This window comes from Piliocolobus tephrosceles, chromosome 10 (genome assembly GCF_002776525.5).
Source record: "Piliocolobus tephrosceles isolate RC106 chromosome 10, ASM277652v3, whole genome shotgun sequence".
Taxonomy (NCBI): Eukaryota; Metazoa; Chordata; class Mammalia; order Primates; family Cercopithecidae; genus Piliocolobus; species Piliocolobus tephrosceles.
In genome coordinates this window covers 46,088,378-46,105,787 of record NC_045443.1, presented here as the reverse complement: position 1 = coordinate 46,105,787, position 17,410 = coordinate 46,088,378, and the positions used below count along the sequence as shown (strand labels likewise).

Genomic DNA, 17,410 nt, shown 5'->3' with positions numbered 1-17,410 from the left:
CCAAATTTCTATTTAGATCAAATAATCATGATATCAACTGTCCCCTCTTTCTTTCCTGCATCATCCACTTACCTCTCTCCTGGAACATACACATAAGCATGCAGACATGCTGCAATAGTACCCATCTGAAAAACCCAAAAACTTCATTAGACCCCACGTTACTGCCCAAGACTGCTCCATTTCAGTGCTCCATTTTACTGCAAAAATCAAAAGGGTTGATTTAATTACTAGAGCCAATATCTTTTCTTTTCTTTTTTTGTTTTTTTTTTTTGTTTGTTTGTTTGTTTTGTTTGTTTGTTTTTTTGAGACGGAGTTTTGCTCTTGTTGTGCAGACTGGAGTGCAGTGGTACGATCTCAGCTCACTGCAACCTCCGCCTTCTGGTTTCAAGCAATTCTCCTGCCTCAGCATACTGAGTAGCTGGGATTACAGGTGCCCACCAACACTCCCAGCTAAGTTTTGTATTTTTTGTAGAGAGGGGGTTTCACCATATTGGCCAGGCTAGTCTTGAACTACTGACCTCATGATCTGCCCACCTCGGCCTCCCAAAGTGCTGGGATTACAGGCATGAGCCACTGCGCCCAGCCCAAAGCCATCTTTCCTAAAACAGAAGTCTGATTAATTCATTTGTCTGCTCAAAATTTTCCAATGAGTCCCCATCTCACTCAAAGTAAAGGCCAAAATCTTTACAGGGGCCTCCTTCCTCGCCCTCCAGCTTCATTGCCTACCACTCTCTTCCTGGTGAATTCCTCCTCACCAGCCCCGCTGGCCTCTTTTCTAATCCTTTGAACCAAGCATGCTCCTTTCTAAGGGTCTGTGCACCTGCTTTTCTGTCTTCTAAAATGCTCTTCCTCAGATCTCTCCATGCATTTGTTCCCTCAGTTTGTTTTCCCTCCCCCTTTATAAAATAGAATCCCACTACTAATCTCCTTTACTCTGCTTCATTTTTCTCTGTATCAATTTTGACCGTGGATGACTTTAAAGGCTTGAAGTTGAAAATCAGTAGCAAACCACCTCCCTGGAATAGGGGTAGAGGTGAGATCTTAGAGGGGAGAGGAGCTTTGCCTTGGCTTTGGGATCTGGGAGGAAGCAGGGCACCAGGGTTGAGAGTTTGTGGGTAGAGGAGCCTAACCTCCTTTGAAGCACCCGCAGGCAGCACTGCCCCGTTGGCCTAGGAAGGCACAGCCCATCCATTAGGCCTGAGTAGAGAAGGGGACAAAAATTCTGTCTAAGGTAATCCCATGGATTTGTTGGGGTAGACTGCTGAAAGTGGGGCCTTCCTGAGAGTCCAGTATACAGTTGGCCTGCAGACCCTTTGGTGCCTCCAGGTGGTGGCCTACGGTGCTGCAGCAGAAGGCGCATTAGGCAGAGGGTGGGCAGCGCAGCTGAGCTCACCGCCACGGGAGCATCCATCCCTCCTGGGCCTATAATTTGGGTTCCCCAGGCCTGGCCGCCCCTATCAGCGGCTCAGCAACAGATGAGTCACCCGGGACCCCGGGCCAAGGCAAACATGGGGGGAGGAGGAGGAGGAGGCTTCCGAGGCTTTAGCCACCGCCTCAGTTGCTCGACATCCCCCAATCTCCAGGGGCCCCCACTCTTTTCTTTGACCCCCGCCCTCCAGGGCCCCAGTGTTCTTCCCACATTGCTCTTGTTACACCCTCCATCCCTAGGATGGGAAGGGCAGCCCTCCACTCTTCTCATCGAGGGGAAGGGGAACTAGCTTGCTCCTAGATCCTCCCTGCAGTGATGAAAGCCCCCCAATTTCCCCCTCCTGTCATTGGCCCCGACCCACGTCAAGGTCTCTCTGGTTCCCGTCCCTCCCCTTTCTTGGAGCTGGCCGCGTGCTTGGGGTATTAGGCAATGGGTGTGCACCCGCAACCCTCTCCAGGCCCCGCCTGTCCCACCGCCCTCTAGCCGCCTGCGGGTCAGTGCTCAGGCCAGCCGGTCGGGCTGAGGGCACTGCGGGCCAGCTCAGGCCACCCAGTCTGCCGGCCTGTGGCCTCTTGTCCCAGAGTTGGGCTTCAGTAGAGAGAAGGAGCAGGACTCTGGGTCCATGGATTTGGAACAGTCCTGCTTGGGGAGACCTAGGGTTACCAGGAAGTTGAAACCTATTGTAGTAGTTTTGTCCCTTGCCCCTTCTTGGCACCTGACTGTATGCTGGAGCCTGACAAGGGTAGAATCAGAAGGCAAAAAAATAATCCCAAACCTAAGGGGGACCCAGGAGACACATGGAGAAATACAAATGTCCATGAGGTCTCCATGGAGAAGAAAGGCTTAGGCAACCTCATTCCCCTCTTCCAAGGACCTGGCAGGAATCCCAGGCTGACTGCAAGAAAAAGAATAAGGACACTGGCGGGGATCACGAATCCAGGTGTAAGGATGAAAACTATGAGCTGGGACTTGCAGATTCTGTTGACCTCCAAAACCACACATAGTTTGGCTCTTGTCCTCTAAATGGGAAGGAGGGTCAGGAACTCTAGGGCTCCCTTTTCCCCATCCCAGAGGTAGGGAATCAGAGAAAAGCAGCCTGGTCCAGGCTGTCCAGTGTCAGAGACCATGGCACTTTCACCTCCCCAGACTGCTCACAACCTGGCACATAAAGGTGATCTGTAAATATCCCAACAGATGTAAGTTCGCTTGATCTCCTGTCTCAGACTGCTGTGCCCACTATCCAACAGTGACCCCTGCAGCACGGGCAGGACCTCCAGCAGCACAGACTGGAGGCTGGCTGCCCGGCAGAGCTGCAATGCCACCACCAAGAAAGAGGTGACTGTGGTTGTGGGTATCATCCCTGTGCCTCTGCTTGCTTGGGGGCAGTCTGAGTCAATGTGCCTGGGGCGCGTGGGGCCAGCCGTGCCTTGGGCTGCGGTCTGGCAGGGGCGGGGGGCGGCTGGAAAGCCTGGGGCCCCTCTCTGGCAAAAATAGCCCACAGTGGTTAGAGCTTCAAGGGTGAGTCAGGCGGGAGCACGGTGGCGCCTAACCCCTTCGCTGCCACTGGATCTTCCTAAGGCGGTTTGCCTTTGCCTATGCACCCCGAGACCAGGCTCTTTCCCGGCTGCCCTTAGGCTTGGCTCAATTTTGGATCCCAAGGCCCTCCTTATCCCACAAGAAGCAAGTCTACAGCTTGGAGCAGGAATCCAGGCCACCCAAAGTGCAGACCGGGGGAATCCCAAGAAGGGTAGAATACCTCTGTTGGCAAGCATCCCTGCCAGGCAAGGAAGCATCGCGGCAGGCTGATGATCTTTGGTGCTACCTGAACCTCTGCTAGGGCCAAACTCTGAGGCCAAAGCTGACCCCTCCAAAGGGGCAGGCGCAGGGCTTGGAGGTGGGTGGGAAACAAGCTGCCCAGACCTGTGCTTCTCCTGCCTGCTCTGAGTACCCCAGGTGCGCTCAGGCTGTGGGTGTGACTGTCCCACACGGAGAAGCCCAAAGACTGTCCAGCTCCATCCTCATCTTGTCAAAGGCACTTTCCAGCCACCCTGATCTTGGTGGAGAAACTGACTCAAAGAGAAGTGATGAAAGATGTGGCCACTTTGGTCCCGTTTCTGGCTCCCTAGGAAGGTTACTACACCCTCCCTGCAGCCTTGGCGACCCCAGAGCAGATGAGAGGAACTCTGGCCACCTCCTTCTTCAGTGGGGCCAAGCCTGAACCCAGGCGTTGGGGGAGAGGGTGTGTGAGTTGTGTGTGTGTGTGTGTGTGTGTGTGCGCGCGCGCGCACACACACACGCGTGAGCTGGGAGGAGGGGGAGCGGCTGCATTTGCCTGGTCAAGGCTGGGAGTGGAGAGTAGGGTGGGGAAGCCCCAGGCTCGGGGAGGGGCCGCAGCTCTGTCAGCCCGGCAGAGCCACCGTGAGCTCCGCGCCAGCAGAGCCAGAGCCCCCAGTCCTTCGGTCGCAGGCTTGCTAGCTCTCTGGATCATCCCTCCCTTCCTCCCTCCCTTCCTCCCCGCGGCGGTGGCGGCGCTGGGGAAGCGGTGAAGAGGAGTGGCCCAGCCCTGGAAGAATGCGGCTCTGACAAGGGGACAGAACCCAACGCAGTCTCCCCACGGTTTAAGCAGCACTAGTGAAGCCCAGGCAACTCAACCGTGCCCGTCTCGGACCCCGCACCCAAACCACTGGAGGTAATTAGACCTGGGAAAGCAGGGAGGGCAGGGACGTGCACACAGGGAAGAGACAGGCACGTGTGTAGTCAGACAGACAGACTCGCATCCACCCACAGAAGCACAGAGACACATAGAGAGCCAGAGATATTGCTAGCAATAAAGACAGAGAGAATAAAGGAGTGCCCCCAGATTTAGAAAGCAATAAATGTGAGAGCCAAGGGGTGAGGACCAGACGGGCGCCTATGGTGGAGGGGAGCTTGTAGTTAGGCAAGGTGGGGGATAGGGAAGAGGACTCAGTCTGCGCCACAGTCCCTTTTAGGAGGGAGCCAGGCTCGCCTCCCCATCTTTCCTGTGGGTAGAGCCTCTCTTTCCTTGCTGCTCAGGGAGGAGGCAGTGTGGGTGGGGAACTCATTCTTGGACCTTTCTCATGGAGCCTGCTTGCCCTTGATGACACCTGGAGGTGACACCCCCTTAGGTGGTGGGGAACCTCCTCCCTCTCCCTCTCCCTAGCCCTGTGAGGGCGGGGAAGCTAGTCGTGGGGCCCTGGAAAAGGGAGCGGTAGACGAGGTTGTGGAGTAAGTGTTTGTGAGTCTGTGTGTCTGAGTTTGTATGTGAGTGTGTGTCTGTGTGCTGGGCGTTGTGTCTGATTGGGCAGGGTTCCAGGGGTGCTCGCTTGAGTCCTGAGCTGGGACAACGCCTGGACTCTTCTTCTTTAAGACCTCCAAGCCTCAGGGACTCTGGGAATCAAGAGGTGATTCTTCTTGTTTGAGGAGGAATGAGAAGGGTCAGTCGGGTGGCACCGGTGGTTTAGGAGCCCAAAGGAGGGCATCACTTGGTTCCCCAGGCGAGCCGCCCTATTCCTGAACCCGCATCAAGTCTTCCCGTCCCGCAGGTCCTGATCTATCTGCCCACCGGAGCCTCCGGGCTTCGACATGCTGGAGGAGCCCCGGCCGCGGCCTCCGCCCTCGGGCCTCGCGGGTCTCCTGTTCCTGGCGTTGTGCAGTCGGTGAGCAGTTCGCCTTGTCTCCCAGGCCCCAGAAGCACCGACCCGGGGTGGGGAGAGTTGGAGGGATCTGGACCGCAGACCCCAGACGCCTTCTTGGTTCCCAGGGCTCTAAGCCATGAGATTCTGGGCCTGAAGTTGCCTGGCGAGCCGCCGCTGACGGCCAACACCGTGTGCTTGACGCTGTCCGGCCTGAGCAAGCGGCAGCTAGGCCTGTGCCTGCGCAACCCCGACGTGACGGCGTCGGCGCTTCAGGGTCTGCACATCGCGGTCCACGAGTGTCAGCACCAGCTGCGCGACCAGCGCTGGAACTGCTCAGCGCTCGAGGGCGGTGGCCGCCTGCCGCACCACAGCGCCATCCTCAAGCGCGGTGAGCCTGGCTGGGCGGGTAGGCGCTGCCGCCGAGGCTAGAGGGTGGGGAGCTGACCGAGGCGCGCAGAGGCGGGAAGGCACGGGTTCGCTGCTCCGGGAGGGGCCTCTCCTGGAATTCCCCCCTCCCCCCTCAGAGCCGCTCTGAGCCAGGTCTGGCCGCTCTTCTGGGGCCCTGCGCGCCTAACTTCCACCTGCGTACTGCCAGTGAGGCAGCTGGGTCCCTGCTCTCCTACCCTAGGGCCCCCCTTTCCTGCCTCCGCCCAGCTTAATCTGGGTTGCACCTGTGAGCAAGAGATGCCCCCAGTCCTGGAAGCTTCAAACGGCCCCCTATTCCCTCCCCCATTTTCTCTCCCCCCATCTTTGCTGGACAAGCCCAGGCTGGTGTCCCCAGTGTCTCAGCGGGGGTGGAGTGACGCCCCCAACCGTTTAAGGGTTAAATCTGCTCCCCTAATTGCTGGGGTTCCCAGGAGCCAAAGCTGGGAACAAAGACCCTGATGACTTTGAAGCTGGGGAGCCAGTCCCCTCCTCTGTGCTGTGGGGGCTCCAGGTGTTGCTCACCTGAGCAGGTGAAGAACGGCTGGAGAGGCAGAGAACAGGTCACTGCTGGCCTGGTCTGGGAGGCATGGCTGCCTCTCCCCATTCCCTGCTGGAGTTCACTCCTTGAGGTGTAAAGACCCATGGGGGCTCAGCCCAGAGATGGGGGCAGTGCTCTGGGGACTATGGGGTTAATAGGCAGCTGCCATCTGCAGGGGAATTCCCAAGACTTGTGCAAACAGCTTCACCCCTGGAGGGTTGGAGTTGGGGGATCAGAAGGCTGGCCCAGGAGCCCTGAATCCTGGGGTAGGAGAGGCCTGGTCTCTAAGGGGGTGCTGTCTCTCATCTTCTCAGGGCTCCGGAGAGCCCCTGCCTAAAATGAAGTGAGGGTCCCCCTCCTTCCCCACAGCGCCTGGTGTAGGGGAAGGCTTGGACACCTAAATGGTGAGCATGTTTATTTAAGTCGGGGAAAGGCTTGGCATCCTGAGCTTCTGTGACCCCCAAAACATAACAAAGAAGCCAGCCTTTTAAGAGGGCCTTAGGGAAAATCACTCCCCCACCTCTCTCCTCCTCTCAGTGTTTTATAGGGTAATAGCAGGTTAGGATAAACATAAAAAGGGCAGTCTTGAAGGGCAAATATAAAACTACATCCTGGGAAGCGGAAGGGCAGCTCCGCGGTGGCTCATGCCTGTAATCCCAGTGCTTTGGGGGTGCTAGGGTGGTGGAAGGTAGGTTGGCTAAAAGACTGATTAACCCTGAAGTGAAGAAAAAAAACAAAAAACAAAAAACAGAACCACAAAGGCTCTGCTGCCACCTCACCCAAGCTCCCTGCAGGGTTGGGGGAATTTCTAAGGCTTTCAGATGTAGAACTCGGTTGTACACATCTTCAAAGACCTCAGGGACTCCCTCTTAGTCATCTCCCAACTCCAGGGGTCTCTCCCTCTGGGCTAGCTCTTTCACCTACACCTGAAAATCACAGACTTACAGAATGAGAATGGGCCTCAGAGATCATCTTGACCCATCGTCTCCCACCTCCCTTTAGAAATGAAGAAGCTGAGGCTCTGTGCTTTCTGTACCCTTCCTTGTCCCATGACTTTCCTCCAAATCACTCAGCTGGTAAATGGCAGGGTCAGGATTCAGTTAGGAATTTCTTGAGTTGGAGGGGGGCTGTTTATTTCTTTCTGCCTCCACACTCTCAGCTGCCTGTCAACCTTACCTCCACCATCACAACCTTCTCATCCCCAGGTTTCCGAGAAAGTGCTTTTTCCTTCTCCATGCTGGCTGCTGGGGTCATGCACGCAGTAGCCACTGCCTGCAGCCTGGGCAAGCTGGTGAGCTGTGGCTGTGGCTGGAAGGGCAGTGGTGAGCAGGATCGGCTGAGGGCCAAACTGCTGCAGCTGCAGGCATTGTCCCGAGGCAAGAGTTTCCCCCACTCTCTGCCCAGCCCTGGCCCTGGCTCAGGCTCCAGCCCTGGCCCCCAGGACACATGGGAATGGGGTGGCTGTAACCATGACATGGACTTTGGAGAGAAGTTCTCTCGGGATTTCTTGGATTCCAGGGAAGCTCCCCGGGACATCCAGGCACGAATGCGAATCCACAACAACAGGGTAGGGCGCCAGGTATGTGTGTACATCTTGTCCTGGGTCTCCCCAGCTTTTGAGGCCTGGTTAGAATTTGAGAGGCACAGGGGAATAATAGGATAAAGTGTGATGAGTGACTGACACCATCAGCAAGTCACCCAGCCTCAGTTTTATATCTGTAAAGAACCTAATGATACTTACCTTACAATGTTATTAAGACTGAGTTAGCCGGCCAGTGTGGTAGCTCACGCCTATAATTTCAGCACTTTTGGAGGCTGAGGGGGGAGGATTGCTTGAGGCCAGGAGTTTAAGAACAGCCTGAGCAATGTAGTTAGACCCTATCTCTACATTTTTAAAAATTATATATATAAAAACAGACTGGGCCGGGCGCGGTGGCTCATGCCTGTAATCCCAGCACTTTGGGAGGCTGAGGCGGGCAGATCACCTGAGGTCAAGAGTTCGAGACCACCCTGGCCAAGGTGGAGAAACCCAATCTCTATTAAAAGTACAAAAACTAGGCGGGGTGCAGTGGATCACGCCTGTAATCCCAGCACTTTGGGAGGCTGAGACGGGCAGATCACGAGGTCAGGAGATCGAGACCATCCTGGCTAACACAGGAAACCTCGTCTCTATTAAAAATACAAACAATTAGCCGGGCATGGTGGCATGTGCCTGTAGTCCCAGCTACTGGGGAGACTGAAGCAGAAGAATCGCTTGAACCCGGGAGGCGGAGGTTGCAGTGAGCCTAGATTGTGCCACTACACTCCAGTCTGGGCGACAGAGCGAGACTCCATCTCAAAAAAAAAGAAAAAAAAAAAAAGGACAGAAATTAGCCAGGCATGGTGGCTGGCACCTGTAATCCCAGCTACTCAGGAGGCTGAGGCAGGAGAATCGCTTGAACCTGGGAAGCGGAGGTTGCAGTGAGCCGAGATGGCTGCACTTTAGCCTGGGCGACAAGAGCAAGGCTCCGTCTCAAAACACAAAAACAAACAAACAAAAAAACAGACTGATCTAGCAAATGGTATACCTAGCATAGTGCCTCATCCTTGGCTCACTACATAGTAGCTATTATTACAGCTGCCTTCCCTACAGAATTTAGGTGTGCTGTGGGCCAGAGTCCCAATTTTATAAGTGCTTACAACGGAAAGAGCACTGGATTGGGTGTCAGGACAACTAGAGTTGAGTCTTGGCTCTATTACCAGCTGTTGATGGAAGACGGACAAATCACACCGCTCTGGCCTCAATTCTGTCATCATAAAATGAGGAAGTTGGCTATTAGTTAACTGCAATGTCCTTTCTATTCTGATATGCCATATTATTCTTGCCTCCATTTGTCCCTCTCTGTGTTCTCTGTTCCCTTCCCTCTGCTGTGCCTCTGTGTTCTGTCCATTTGCTGCCCTCCGCTTCACCTCTTCTCCCCCTGATGCTCTAGGTGGTAACTGAAAACCTGAAGCGGAAATGCAAGTGTCATGGCACGTCAGGCAGCTGCCAGTTCAAGACATGCTGGAGGGCGGCCCCAGAGTTCCGGGCAGTGGGGGCGGCGTTGAGGGAGCGGCTGGGCCGGGCCATCTTCATCGATACCCACAACCGCAATTCTGGAGCCTTCCAGCCCCGTCTGCGTCCCCGTCGCCTCTCAGGAGAGCTGGTCTACTTTGAGAAGTCTCCTGACTTCTGTGAGCGAGACCCCACTATGGGCTCCCCAGGGACAAGGGGCCGGGCCTGCAACAAGACCAGCCACCTGTTGGATGGCTGTGGCAGCCTGTGCTGTGGCCGTGGGCACAACGTGCTCCGGCAGACACGAGTTGAGCGCTGCCATTGCCGCTTCCACTGGTGCTGCTATGTGCTGTGTGATGAGTGCAAGGTTACAGAGTGGGTGAATGTGTGTAAGTAACAAGTAAGTAAGTGAGGAGGAGGACTGTGTGAGAAGGGCTCCTTTTCAGCCCTTTGACCTGATTTCCTTCCAAGGTCAATCCTGGTCCCTGGAAACTTAAAGTATCTACCTGGAAACAGCTTTAGGGGTGGTGGGGGTCAGGTGAACTCTGGGATGTGTAGCCTTCTCCCCAACAATTGGAGGGTCTTGAGGGGAAGCTGCCACCCCTCTTCTGCTCCTTAGACACCTGAATGGTCTAAGATGAAATGCACTGTATTGCTCCTCCCACTTCTCAACTCCAGAGCCCCTTTAACCCTGATTCATACTCCTTTTGGCTGGGGACTCCCTATAGTTTCACCACTCCTCTCCCTTGAGGGGATAACCCCAGGCATTGTTTGGAGCCATAAGATCTGTATCTAGAAAGAGATCACCCATTCATGTGTACTATCCCCAAACTCCTCTACTGCAGCCTGGGCTCCCTCTTGTGGGATAATGGGAGACAGTGGTAGAGAGGTTTTTCTTGGGAAGGGGACAGAGTGCTGAGGGGCACTCTCCCCTGAATCCTCAGAGTTGTCTGTCCAGGCCCTTAGGGAAGTTGTCTCCTTCCATTTAGATGTTAATGGGGACCCTCCAAAGGAAGGGGTTTTCCCATGACTCTTGGAGCCTCTTTTTCCTTCTTCAGCAGGAAGGGTGGGAATGGATAATTTATTGTACTGAGACTTGTTCTTGGTTCCTGTTTGAAATGAAAATAAATTAAGTTACTGGACTGGATGCAGATGGTGATGTATGTACCCACACTTGGGATCCCAGTCCATAGCTTCTTTTCTAGGTGAATTCTCCTACCTTTCTACACTCAATGACTTTATGTATGTCCTGCTGAGTTCCACAAAGGATTTGAAATGAATCTCAGTGACTTTGTTGGCAACTTTTCCTTTGTAAAACCAGGAAGGACTCCTAGGTGGGAAGGGCTAGAGTTCCAGATGTAGGCCCTATTGACACTCTATGTGCCTCAGCTCCAGATTTCACCTTGATCACTCCCTTAGAACAAGGGCTGGCAATTTTTTTGTTTTCTTCTGTAAAGGGCTAGATAGTAAATATATTACACTTGTGATCTTTGTCCCAACTATTCAACTCTGCCACAATTACTCAACTCTGCTGTTATAGATCAACGGCAGCCATAGGCCACACATAAATGAATGAGCATGGCCGTGTCCCAAACCCTTCATTCACAGAAAGGGGCTGCAAGACCAAATTTGGTTCCCTAGCTGCAGTTCATTGACCCTTCTTCTAGACCACGAGGTTGCCTTCGTTCTGGAGTTTTTCCGTCCTAAATGTATCTCGACACTGAACTTTGACCCAAAAGAACAGGTACTAAAAGAAAAACTCTGGTTCCAAAGGAGTGAACTTGGGATATAGATGCAAGACTGACGGGAAACATATAAAACGTTGACTTTGTTCTGGAGTTTTTCAGTCCTAAATGTATCTCAACACTGAACTTGGACCCAAAAGAACAGGTACTTTTTCTCTGGTTCCAAAGGAGTGAACTTGGGATATAGATGCAAGACTGATGGAAAATGTATAAAAGAGATTTATATGCTTGAAATGGGAGTTTTTCCCTCTGGAAACTAGCAAAACCAGCCATGTTCTCTCATGGAATTATTCGCATTTTTTTTTTTTTTTTTGTCCTTATTTATTTGATTGAGACAGGGTCTCACTTTGTTACCCAGGATGGAGTGCAATGGTGCGATCTTGGCTCACTGCAACCTCCTCCTCCTGGGTTCAAGCAATCCTTGTGCCTTAGTCTCCGAGTAGCTGAGATTACAGATATGCATTACCATACCTGGCTAAGTTTTGTATTTTTAGTAGAGATGGGTTTTCGCCATGTTGGTTGGCCAGGCTGGTCTCGAACTCCTTGCCTCAAGTGATCCACATGCCTTCGCCTCCCAAAGTGCTGGGATTACAGGCATGAACCACTGTGCCCGGCCTATTCATTATTATTTTTTTGAGACAGGATCTTGCTCTGTTGCCTTGGTTGGAGTGCAGTAACGTGATCTTGGCTCACTGCAAACTCCACTTCTTGGGCTCAAGCAATCCTTCCACCTCAGCCTCCTAAGTATCTGGGACTACAGACACACGCCACCACGCCTGGCTAATTTTGTGTGTGTGTGTGTGTGTGTATTTTTTTTTTTTTTTGTAGAGATAGAGTTTCACCTTGTTGCCCAGACTGGTCTTGAACTCCTGACCTTAAGCGATCTGCCCATCTCAGCTTCCCATGACCTTCCTCATTTAGAGCTCATTTGTATTTCATCTTAGTAAAATAATTCCTTTATCTTTTAAGAGATAACCTCAACTAAACAGAAAAGGATTTGTTTTTATTTATTTATTTATTTTTGAGATGGAGTTTCACTCTTGTTGCCCAGGCTGGAGTGCAATGACGCGATCTTGGCTCACTGCAATTTCCACCTGTCTGGTTCAAGCGATTCTCCTGCCTCAGCCTCCCAAGTAGCTGGGACTACAGATGCATGCCACCACACCTGGCTAATTTTTCTATTTTTAGTAGAGATTGTGTTTCACCGTGTTGGCCAGGCTGGTCTCAAACTCCTGACCTCAGGTGATCCACCTGCCTCAGTCTCCCAAAGTTCTAGGATTACAGGCATGAGCCACTGTGCCTGGCCCTAGCCCAACATCTTTGAAAATAAACTGTTATTGGGCCGGGCACAGTGGCTTACGCCCGTAATCCCAGCACTTTGGGAGGCCGAGGCAGGTGGATCACGAGGTCAGGAGATCAAGACCATCCTGGCTAACACGGTGAAACCCTGTCTCTACTAAAAATACACACACACACAAAAATTAGCTGGGCGTGGTGGCGGGCATCTGTGGTCCCAGCTACTCGGGAGGCTGAGGCAGGAGAATGGCATGAACCCAGGAGGCGGAGCTTGCAGTGAGCCAAGGTCGCGCCACTGCACTCTAGCCTGGGTGACAGAGCGAGATTCCGTCTCAAAAAATAAATAAATAAATAAACTGTTATCTTTCGTTCTTTCTTTTTTTCAGATGGTGTCTTGCTCTGTCTTCCAGGCTAAGTGTAATGGCTCAATCTCGGCTCACTGCAACTTCTGCCTCCCAGGTTCAGGCGATTCTCAGCCTCCTGAGTAGCTGGGATTACAGGTGCCGGCTACCACACCCAGCTAATTTTTGTATTGTTTAGTAGAGACAGGGTTTTGCCATGTTGGCCAGGCTGGTCTCAAACTCCTGACCTCAGGTGATCCATCCGCCTTGGCCTCCCAAAGTGCTGGGATTACAGGCGTCAACCACCAAGCCTGGCCTAAACTGTTATCTTTCTAAGATTCAATGCAGAAAAGGAATATGCATCACACATTTAGAACTTCACAAATGACTGCACGCTTTATGCGGCTGCCAGATGCTGACTCTAACAGGTTGTTTCTTTGGCCAGAGAATGTAGAAATAGTTCTCTCCACTTCTCTAGACAACAGACACTTCTGCTATCCAAATTACCCTCAAAATCAGATGAAATGAGAGTAGCACCAAGGTAGCGAGGGCATTGAGGAGTATTAGGTTAGGGCAGTACTTTTTTTTTTTTTTTTTTGAGACAGGGTCTTAGGGTCTCTCTCTGTCACCCAGGCTGGAGTGCAGTAGCGTGATCTTGGCTTACTGCAACCTCCACCTCCTGGGCTCAACCGATCCTCTTGCCTCAACCTCCTGAGTAGCTGGGAATACAGGCGTGCGCCACTAGGCCCAGATAATGTTTGTATTTTTAGTAGAGATGGGGTTTTGCTGTGTCGTTCAGGCTGGTCTTGAACTCCTGGACTCAAGCTATCAGCCCTCCTCTGCCTCCTAAAGTGCTGGGATTACAGGCGTGAGCCACTGTGCCTGGCCATAGGACAGTTTTGTTTGTTTTTTGTCTTGTTTTTAAGAGATAAGAGTCTTGCTGTGTTGCCCAGGCTGGTCTCAAGCTCTTGGACCGAAGCAATCCTCTTGCCTTGGTCTCCCAAAGTATTGGGATTACAGGTGTGAGCCAATGTGTTCAGCCAGTACTTCTTTTTAAATTTAGAGTCAGTGTCTTGCTGTGTTACTCAGGCTGGAATGCAGTGGCAAGATCACTGCAGCCCTGAACTCCTTGACTCAAGTGATCTTCCAGCCTCAGCCTCTCAGAGTGTTGGGATTTACAGGCTTCAGTCACCACACTGGGCTCTAGGGCAGAACTTTATGGCCAAATTTTATGTCCTGGATTTCCACTTGAGCATTGAGAATTCTGGGTTTGGAAATTTGATGGAGACAGAAGAAATCCCATCCTTACTTCAGGCACTTACTGAACCTAGTGTTTGTGGAAGGAAGAGGGGATGCACTTAGAATGGGCATAGGATATAAGAGAATAATGATAAAGAATATTTATAATCAGAATTTCTCACACTCAGGACGAGAAAGGAGAATCTCTAACAGAGTCACAGCATGATTATTTCAGCTTTTTCCTGTTTCCTTCCTTTGTACTTTGGGTCCTTCTTTCCTTTCTAGCATTCCCTCTTCTTTCATCAGATACACACTGTGGCAGACTTAAGCCCCAAACCACAACCTTGACAAATTCCAAATGGATTTTGTCAGCAAGGCCAACACACCCCTTCACCACTCCCTAGCCCTGCTCCTAGCACATGTGCTGGGCTCAGACCCAGGCCTGGGGTCAGTGACAGGGTTGGAGTATGCAACCCACAGAGTTGGTGGCTACAATTTCAGCTTTTACTAAGCTCCAATGGCAGCCAGAGGGAGGGAGAAAGGTTGATGAACTGTAAGGCGGGCCTCTTGTCCCTCTTCAGCTCTAGATGCGTTGTTCTACTCCTGCTGGCCTTTACCAAGTGGTTGGGAAGTTGGCGGGGGCGGGGGGCGGGGTGCAGTGGCCAGCTAATTGCCAGCCGGGCAGCACTCCTCCTATCTCTGCTCCTGTTTGCTCCGTGGGCAGCCCACTCTGATGCTGCAACAGACACTTTCTTCTTCAGACTCCAGACAGGTGAAGGACAGAAGTGCTAGGAGATTCTCTAGTCCCATTAATCAGTCCTGACTAACATACCCTGGTACTTGCTGCTTACTACATTAGACTGTCACCATTTCCATCCTTCTATTGCACTGGGGATACAACTTTGAAAAGATCTGAAGCACTGGGCAAGAATATCAACAGGTTCCACCTCCTTGTCCGAGTTCTACAAGGCATGTGCATGTGGTAAGGGCACTAGGGAGGTTTTATAAAGCATAGTTTTGGTGGACAGTGTGGTGGGATAACCTGGTGGAGTGTTACTAGAAATTTCTAGAGAAAGAAATGCAAGAGTAATCACATGGAAATATCAAAAAACCCACTCTAGAAGTAATAATACTGGAGGAAGATCCTTTTGTAGTTCATAAGCATAATGACTGGGTGTTCACACACATGTGAAATGTGCCACCCTCAAACCTTGTTACATTGGCACACTATCCATTTGACATGAACAACAACAAAATACTGGAGTTGTCTTTTGCCCTTAAAAACACAGAGCTGGGCTAGGCACAGTGGCTCATGCCTGTAATCCCAACACTTTGGGAGGCCTAGATAGGAGGACTGCTTGAGCTCATGAGTTTGGCCTGGGCAACATGGCAAAACCCTGTCTCTACAAATAGCATAAGAATTAGCTGGGTGACTGGGCATGGTGGCTCACACCTGTAATCCCAGCACTTTGGGAGGCCAAGGCGGGTGGATCACCTGAGGTCAGGAGTTCAAGACCAGCCTGACCAACATAGTGAAACCCTGTCTCTACTAAAATATAAAAATTAGCTGGGCGTGGTGGCACATGCCTGCAATCCCAGCTACTTGGGAGGCTAAGACAGGAGAGTTGCCGGAACCCAGGAGGCAAGGGTTGCGGTGAGCTAAGATTGTGCCACTGCATTCCAGCCTGGGCAACAAGAACGAAACTGTCTCAAAAAAAAAAAAAAAAAAAATTAGCCAGGCATGGTGGCGTGCACCTGTAGTCCCAGCTACTTGGGAGGCTGAGGTGGTAAGGATCATTTCAGCCCAGGAGGTTGAGGCTGCAGTGAGCCGACTGCACCACTGCACTCCAGCCTCAGCAACACAGCAAGACCCAATTTCTTTTTTTTTTTTTTGAGACGGAGTCTCACTCTGTTGCCCAGGCTGGAGTTCAGTGGCGCGATCTCGGCTCACTGCAAGCTCCACTTCCCAGGTTCATGCCATTCTTCTGCCTCAGCTTCCCGAGTAGCTGGGATTACAAGCGCCCACCACCACGCCTGCCTAATTTTTTGTATTTTTAGTAGAGATGGGGTTTCACCGTGTTAGCAAGGATGGTCTCGATCTCCTGACCTTGTGATCCACCTGCCTCGGCCTCCCAAAGTGCTGGGTTTACAGGCTTGAGCTACCCCACCCGGCCAAGACCCAGTTTCAAAAACAGAAAAAAAAAGAAAAAAGAAACAAAACCACCAACAAAAACACACCTGACAGAACTACTCAGCACAGTGGCACATGTCTATAGTCCCAGCTATTCAGGAGGCTGAGAAGGAGGATCACTTGAACCCAGGAATTCAAGACTGTAGTGTGCTATGATCGCTCCTGCGAATAGCCACTGCACTCCAGCCTGGGCAACATAGTGAGACCCTGCATCTTAAAAAAACACAGAGATGTGGCTCACGCCTATGATCCCAGCACTTTGGGAGGCCGAGGTGGGTGTATCACGAGGTCAGGAGATGGAGACCATCCTGGCTAACACAGTGAAACCCTGTCTCTACTAAAAATACAAAAACTTGGCCGGGCATGGTGGCACACACCTGTAGTCCCAGTTACTCGGGAGGCTGAGGCAGGAGAATTGCTTGCATCCGGGAGGCAGAGGTTGCAGTGAGCCAAGATTGTGCCACCGCACTCCAGCCTGGGTGACAGAGTGAGACTCCATCTCAAAAAACACAACAAAACAAAACAAAAAAAAAACCCCACAGAGATTAGCAGAGCAGCAGCCCTTAACAGCAGTGTCCAGGACAGATATAATTCCTTGTTATAAATAGGTTCCTTGTTATACATCTCATCCCTTACCATCTTAAATTAAGGTCCCCTTGGCTTGACATTCTAGGGTCATGTTATCAGGTTAACATAAGAGAGAAAACAGACTGGGTTAAGGGACTGGTAAGTGCATACACCAGGGATTGATGAGGACAAGGAGATCGACGTATGTGGCACCTACCAGCTTTTTTGTTGTTGTTGTTTTGAGACAGAGTCTTGCTCTGTCACCTAGGCTGGAGTGCAGTGGTACGATCTCGGCTCACTGCAACCTCCGCCTCCCAGGTTCAAGTGATTCTCTGGCCTCAGTTCAAGTAGCTGGGATTACAGGTGTGTGCCACCATGCCCAGCTAATTTTTGTATTTTCTGGTAGAGACAGGGTTTCACCACGTTGGCCAGGATGGTCTCAAACTCCTGACCTTAAGTGATCTGCCCACTTCAGTCTGCCAAAGTGCTGGGATTACAAGTGTGAACACAGGGCCTGCCCCAGCTTAGTTCTTCTTGGAAGCAAGAAAACAAACAAACAAAATCAACCAAGGCAATAAATTCATAAGAGCAACAGTTTTGGCTCAAGCCTTAGGGAAGAGCCGTATGTTCGTTCTCTTATACTGCTGTAAATGAGGAGAGAGGGCACTTAGAGAACCTTCCATTGGCCGGGCGCGGTGGCTCACGCCTGTAATCCCACCTACTCAGGAAGCTGAGGCAGGAGAATCGCTTGAACCCGGGAGGCAGAGGTTGCAGTGAGCCGAGATGGTGCCATTGCACTCCAGCCTGGGCGACAGAGCGAGATTCCATCTCAAAAAAAAAAAAAAAAAGGAATCTTTTGTCCTTAGCATTATTAGTGCCCTTCTATCACAGCTATGATAGTTTCAAGGCAGTTCTGCATATCTAGAGGTGCAAAACGGAGTGTGAGGG

General features: G+C 51.8%; 1 protein-coding gene and 1 non-coding gene across 2 annotated transcripts; both read left to right on the top strand.

Annotated features, from left to right (window-relative positions):
* Positions 1 to 3,697: 3,697 nt before the first annotated feature.
* On the top strand, positions 3,698 to 10,225 carry WNT10B (Wnt family member 10B). Its single transcript, XM_023211234.2, has 5 exons — positions 3,698 to 4,118; positions 4,993 to 5,106; positions 5,211 to 5,473; positions 7,255 to 7,628; positions 9,022 to 10,225. Exons 2-5 carry the CDS (start codon positions 5,033 to 5,035, stop codon positions 9,478 to 9,480), a joined length of 1,170 nt encoding a protein of 389 aa, XP_023067002.1. The 5' UTR covers positions 3,698 to 4,118; positions 4,993 to 5,032; the 3' UTR covers positions 9,481 to 10,225.
* A 4,621-nt stretch (positions 10,226 to 14,846) lies between these two features.
* Positions 14,847 to 14,945, top strand: LOC111542116. Its single transcript, XR_002731457.1, has one exon. It is a non-coding gene; the product is annotated as a small nucleolar RNA U13 (small nucleolar RNA).
* The last annotated feature ends 2,465 nt before the right edge of the window (positions 14,946 to 17,410 follow it).

Bases quoted from the DNA above. Each gene is read 5' to 3' on its own strand.
- WNT10B (XM_023211234.2), top strand. From the start codon at position 5,033: ATGCTGGAGGAGCCCCGGCCGCGGCCTCCGCCCTCGGGCCTCGCGGGT. The intron at 5,474-7,254 runs GTGAGCCTGGCT...TCTCATCCCCAG, and splicing joins CAGCGCCATCCTCAAGCGCG to GTTTCCGAGAAAGTGCTTTT. The intron at 7,629-9,021 runs GTATGTGTGTAC...CTGATGCTCTAG, and splicing joins ACAACAGGGTAGGGCGCCAG to GTGGTAACTGAAAACCTGAA.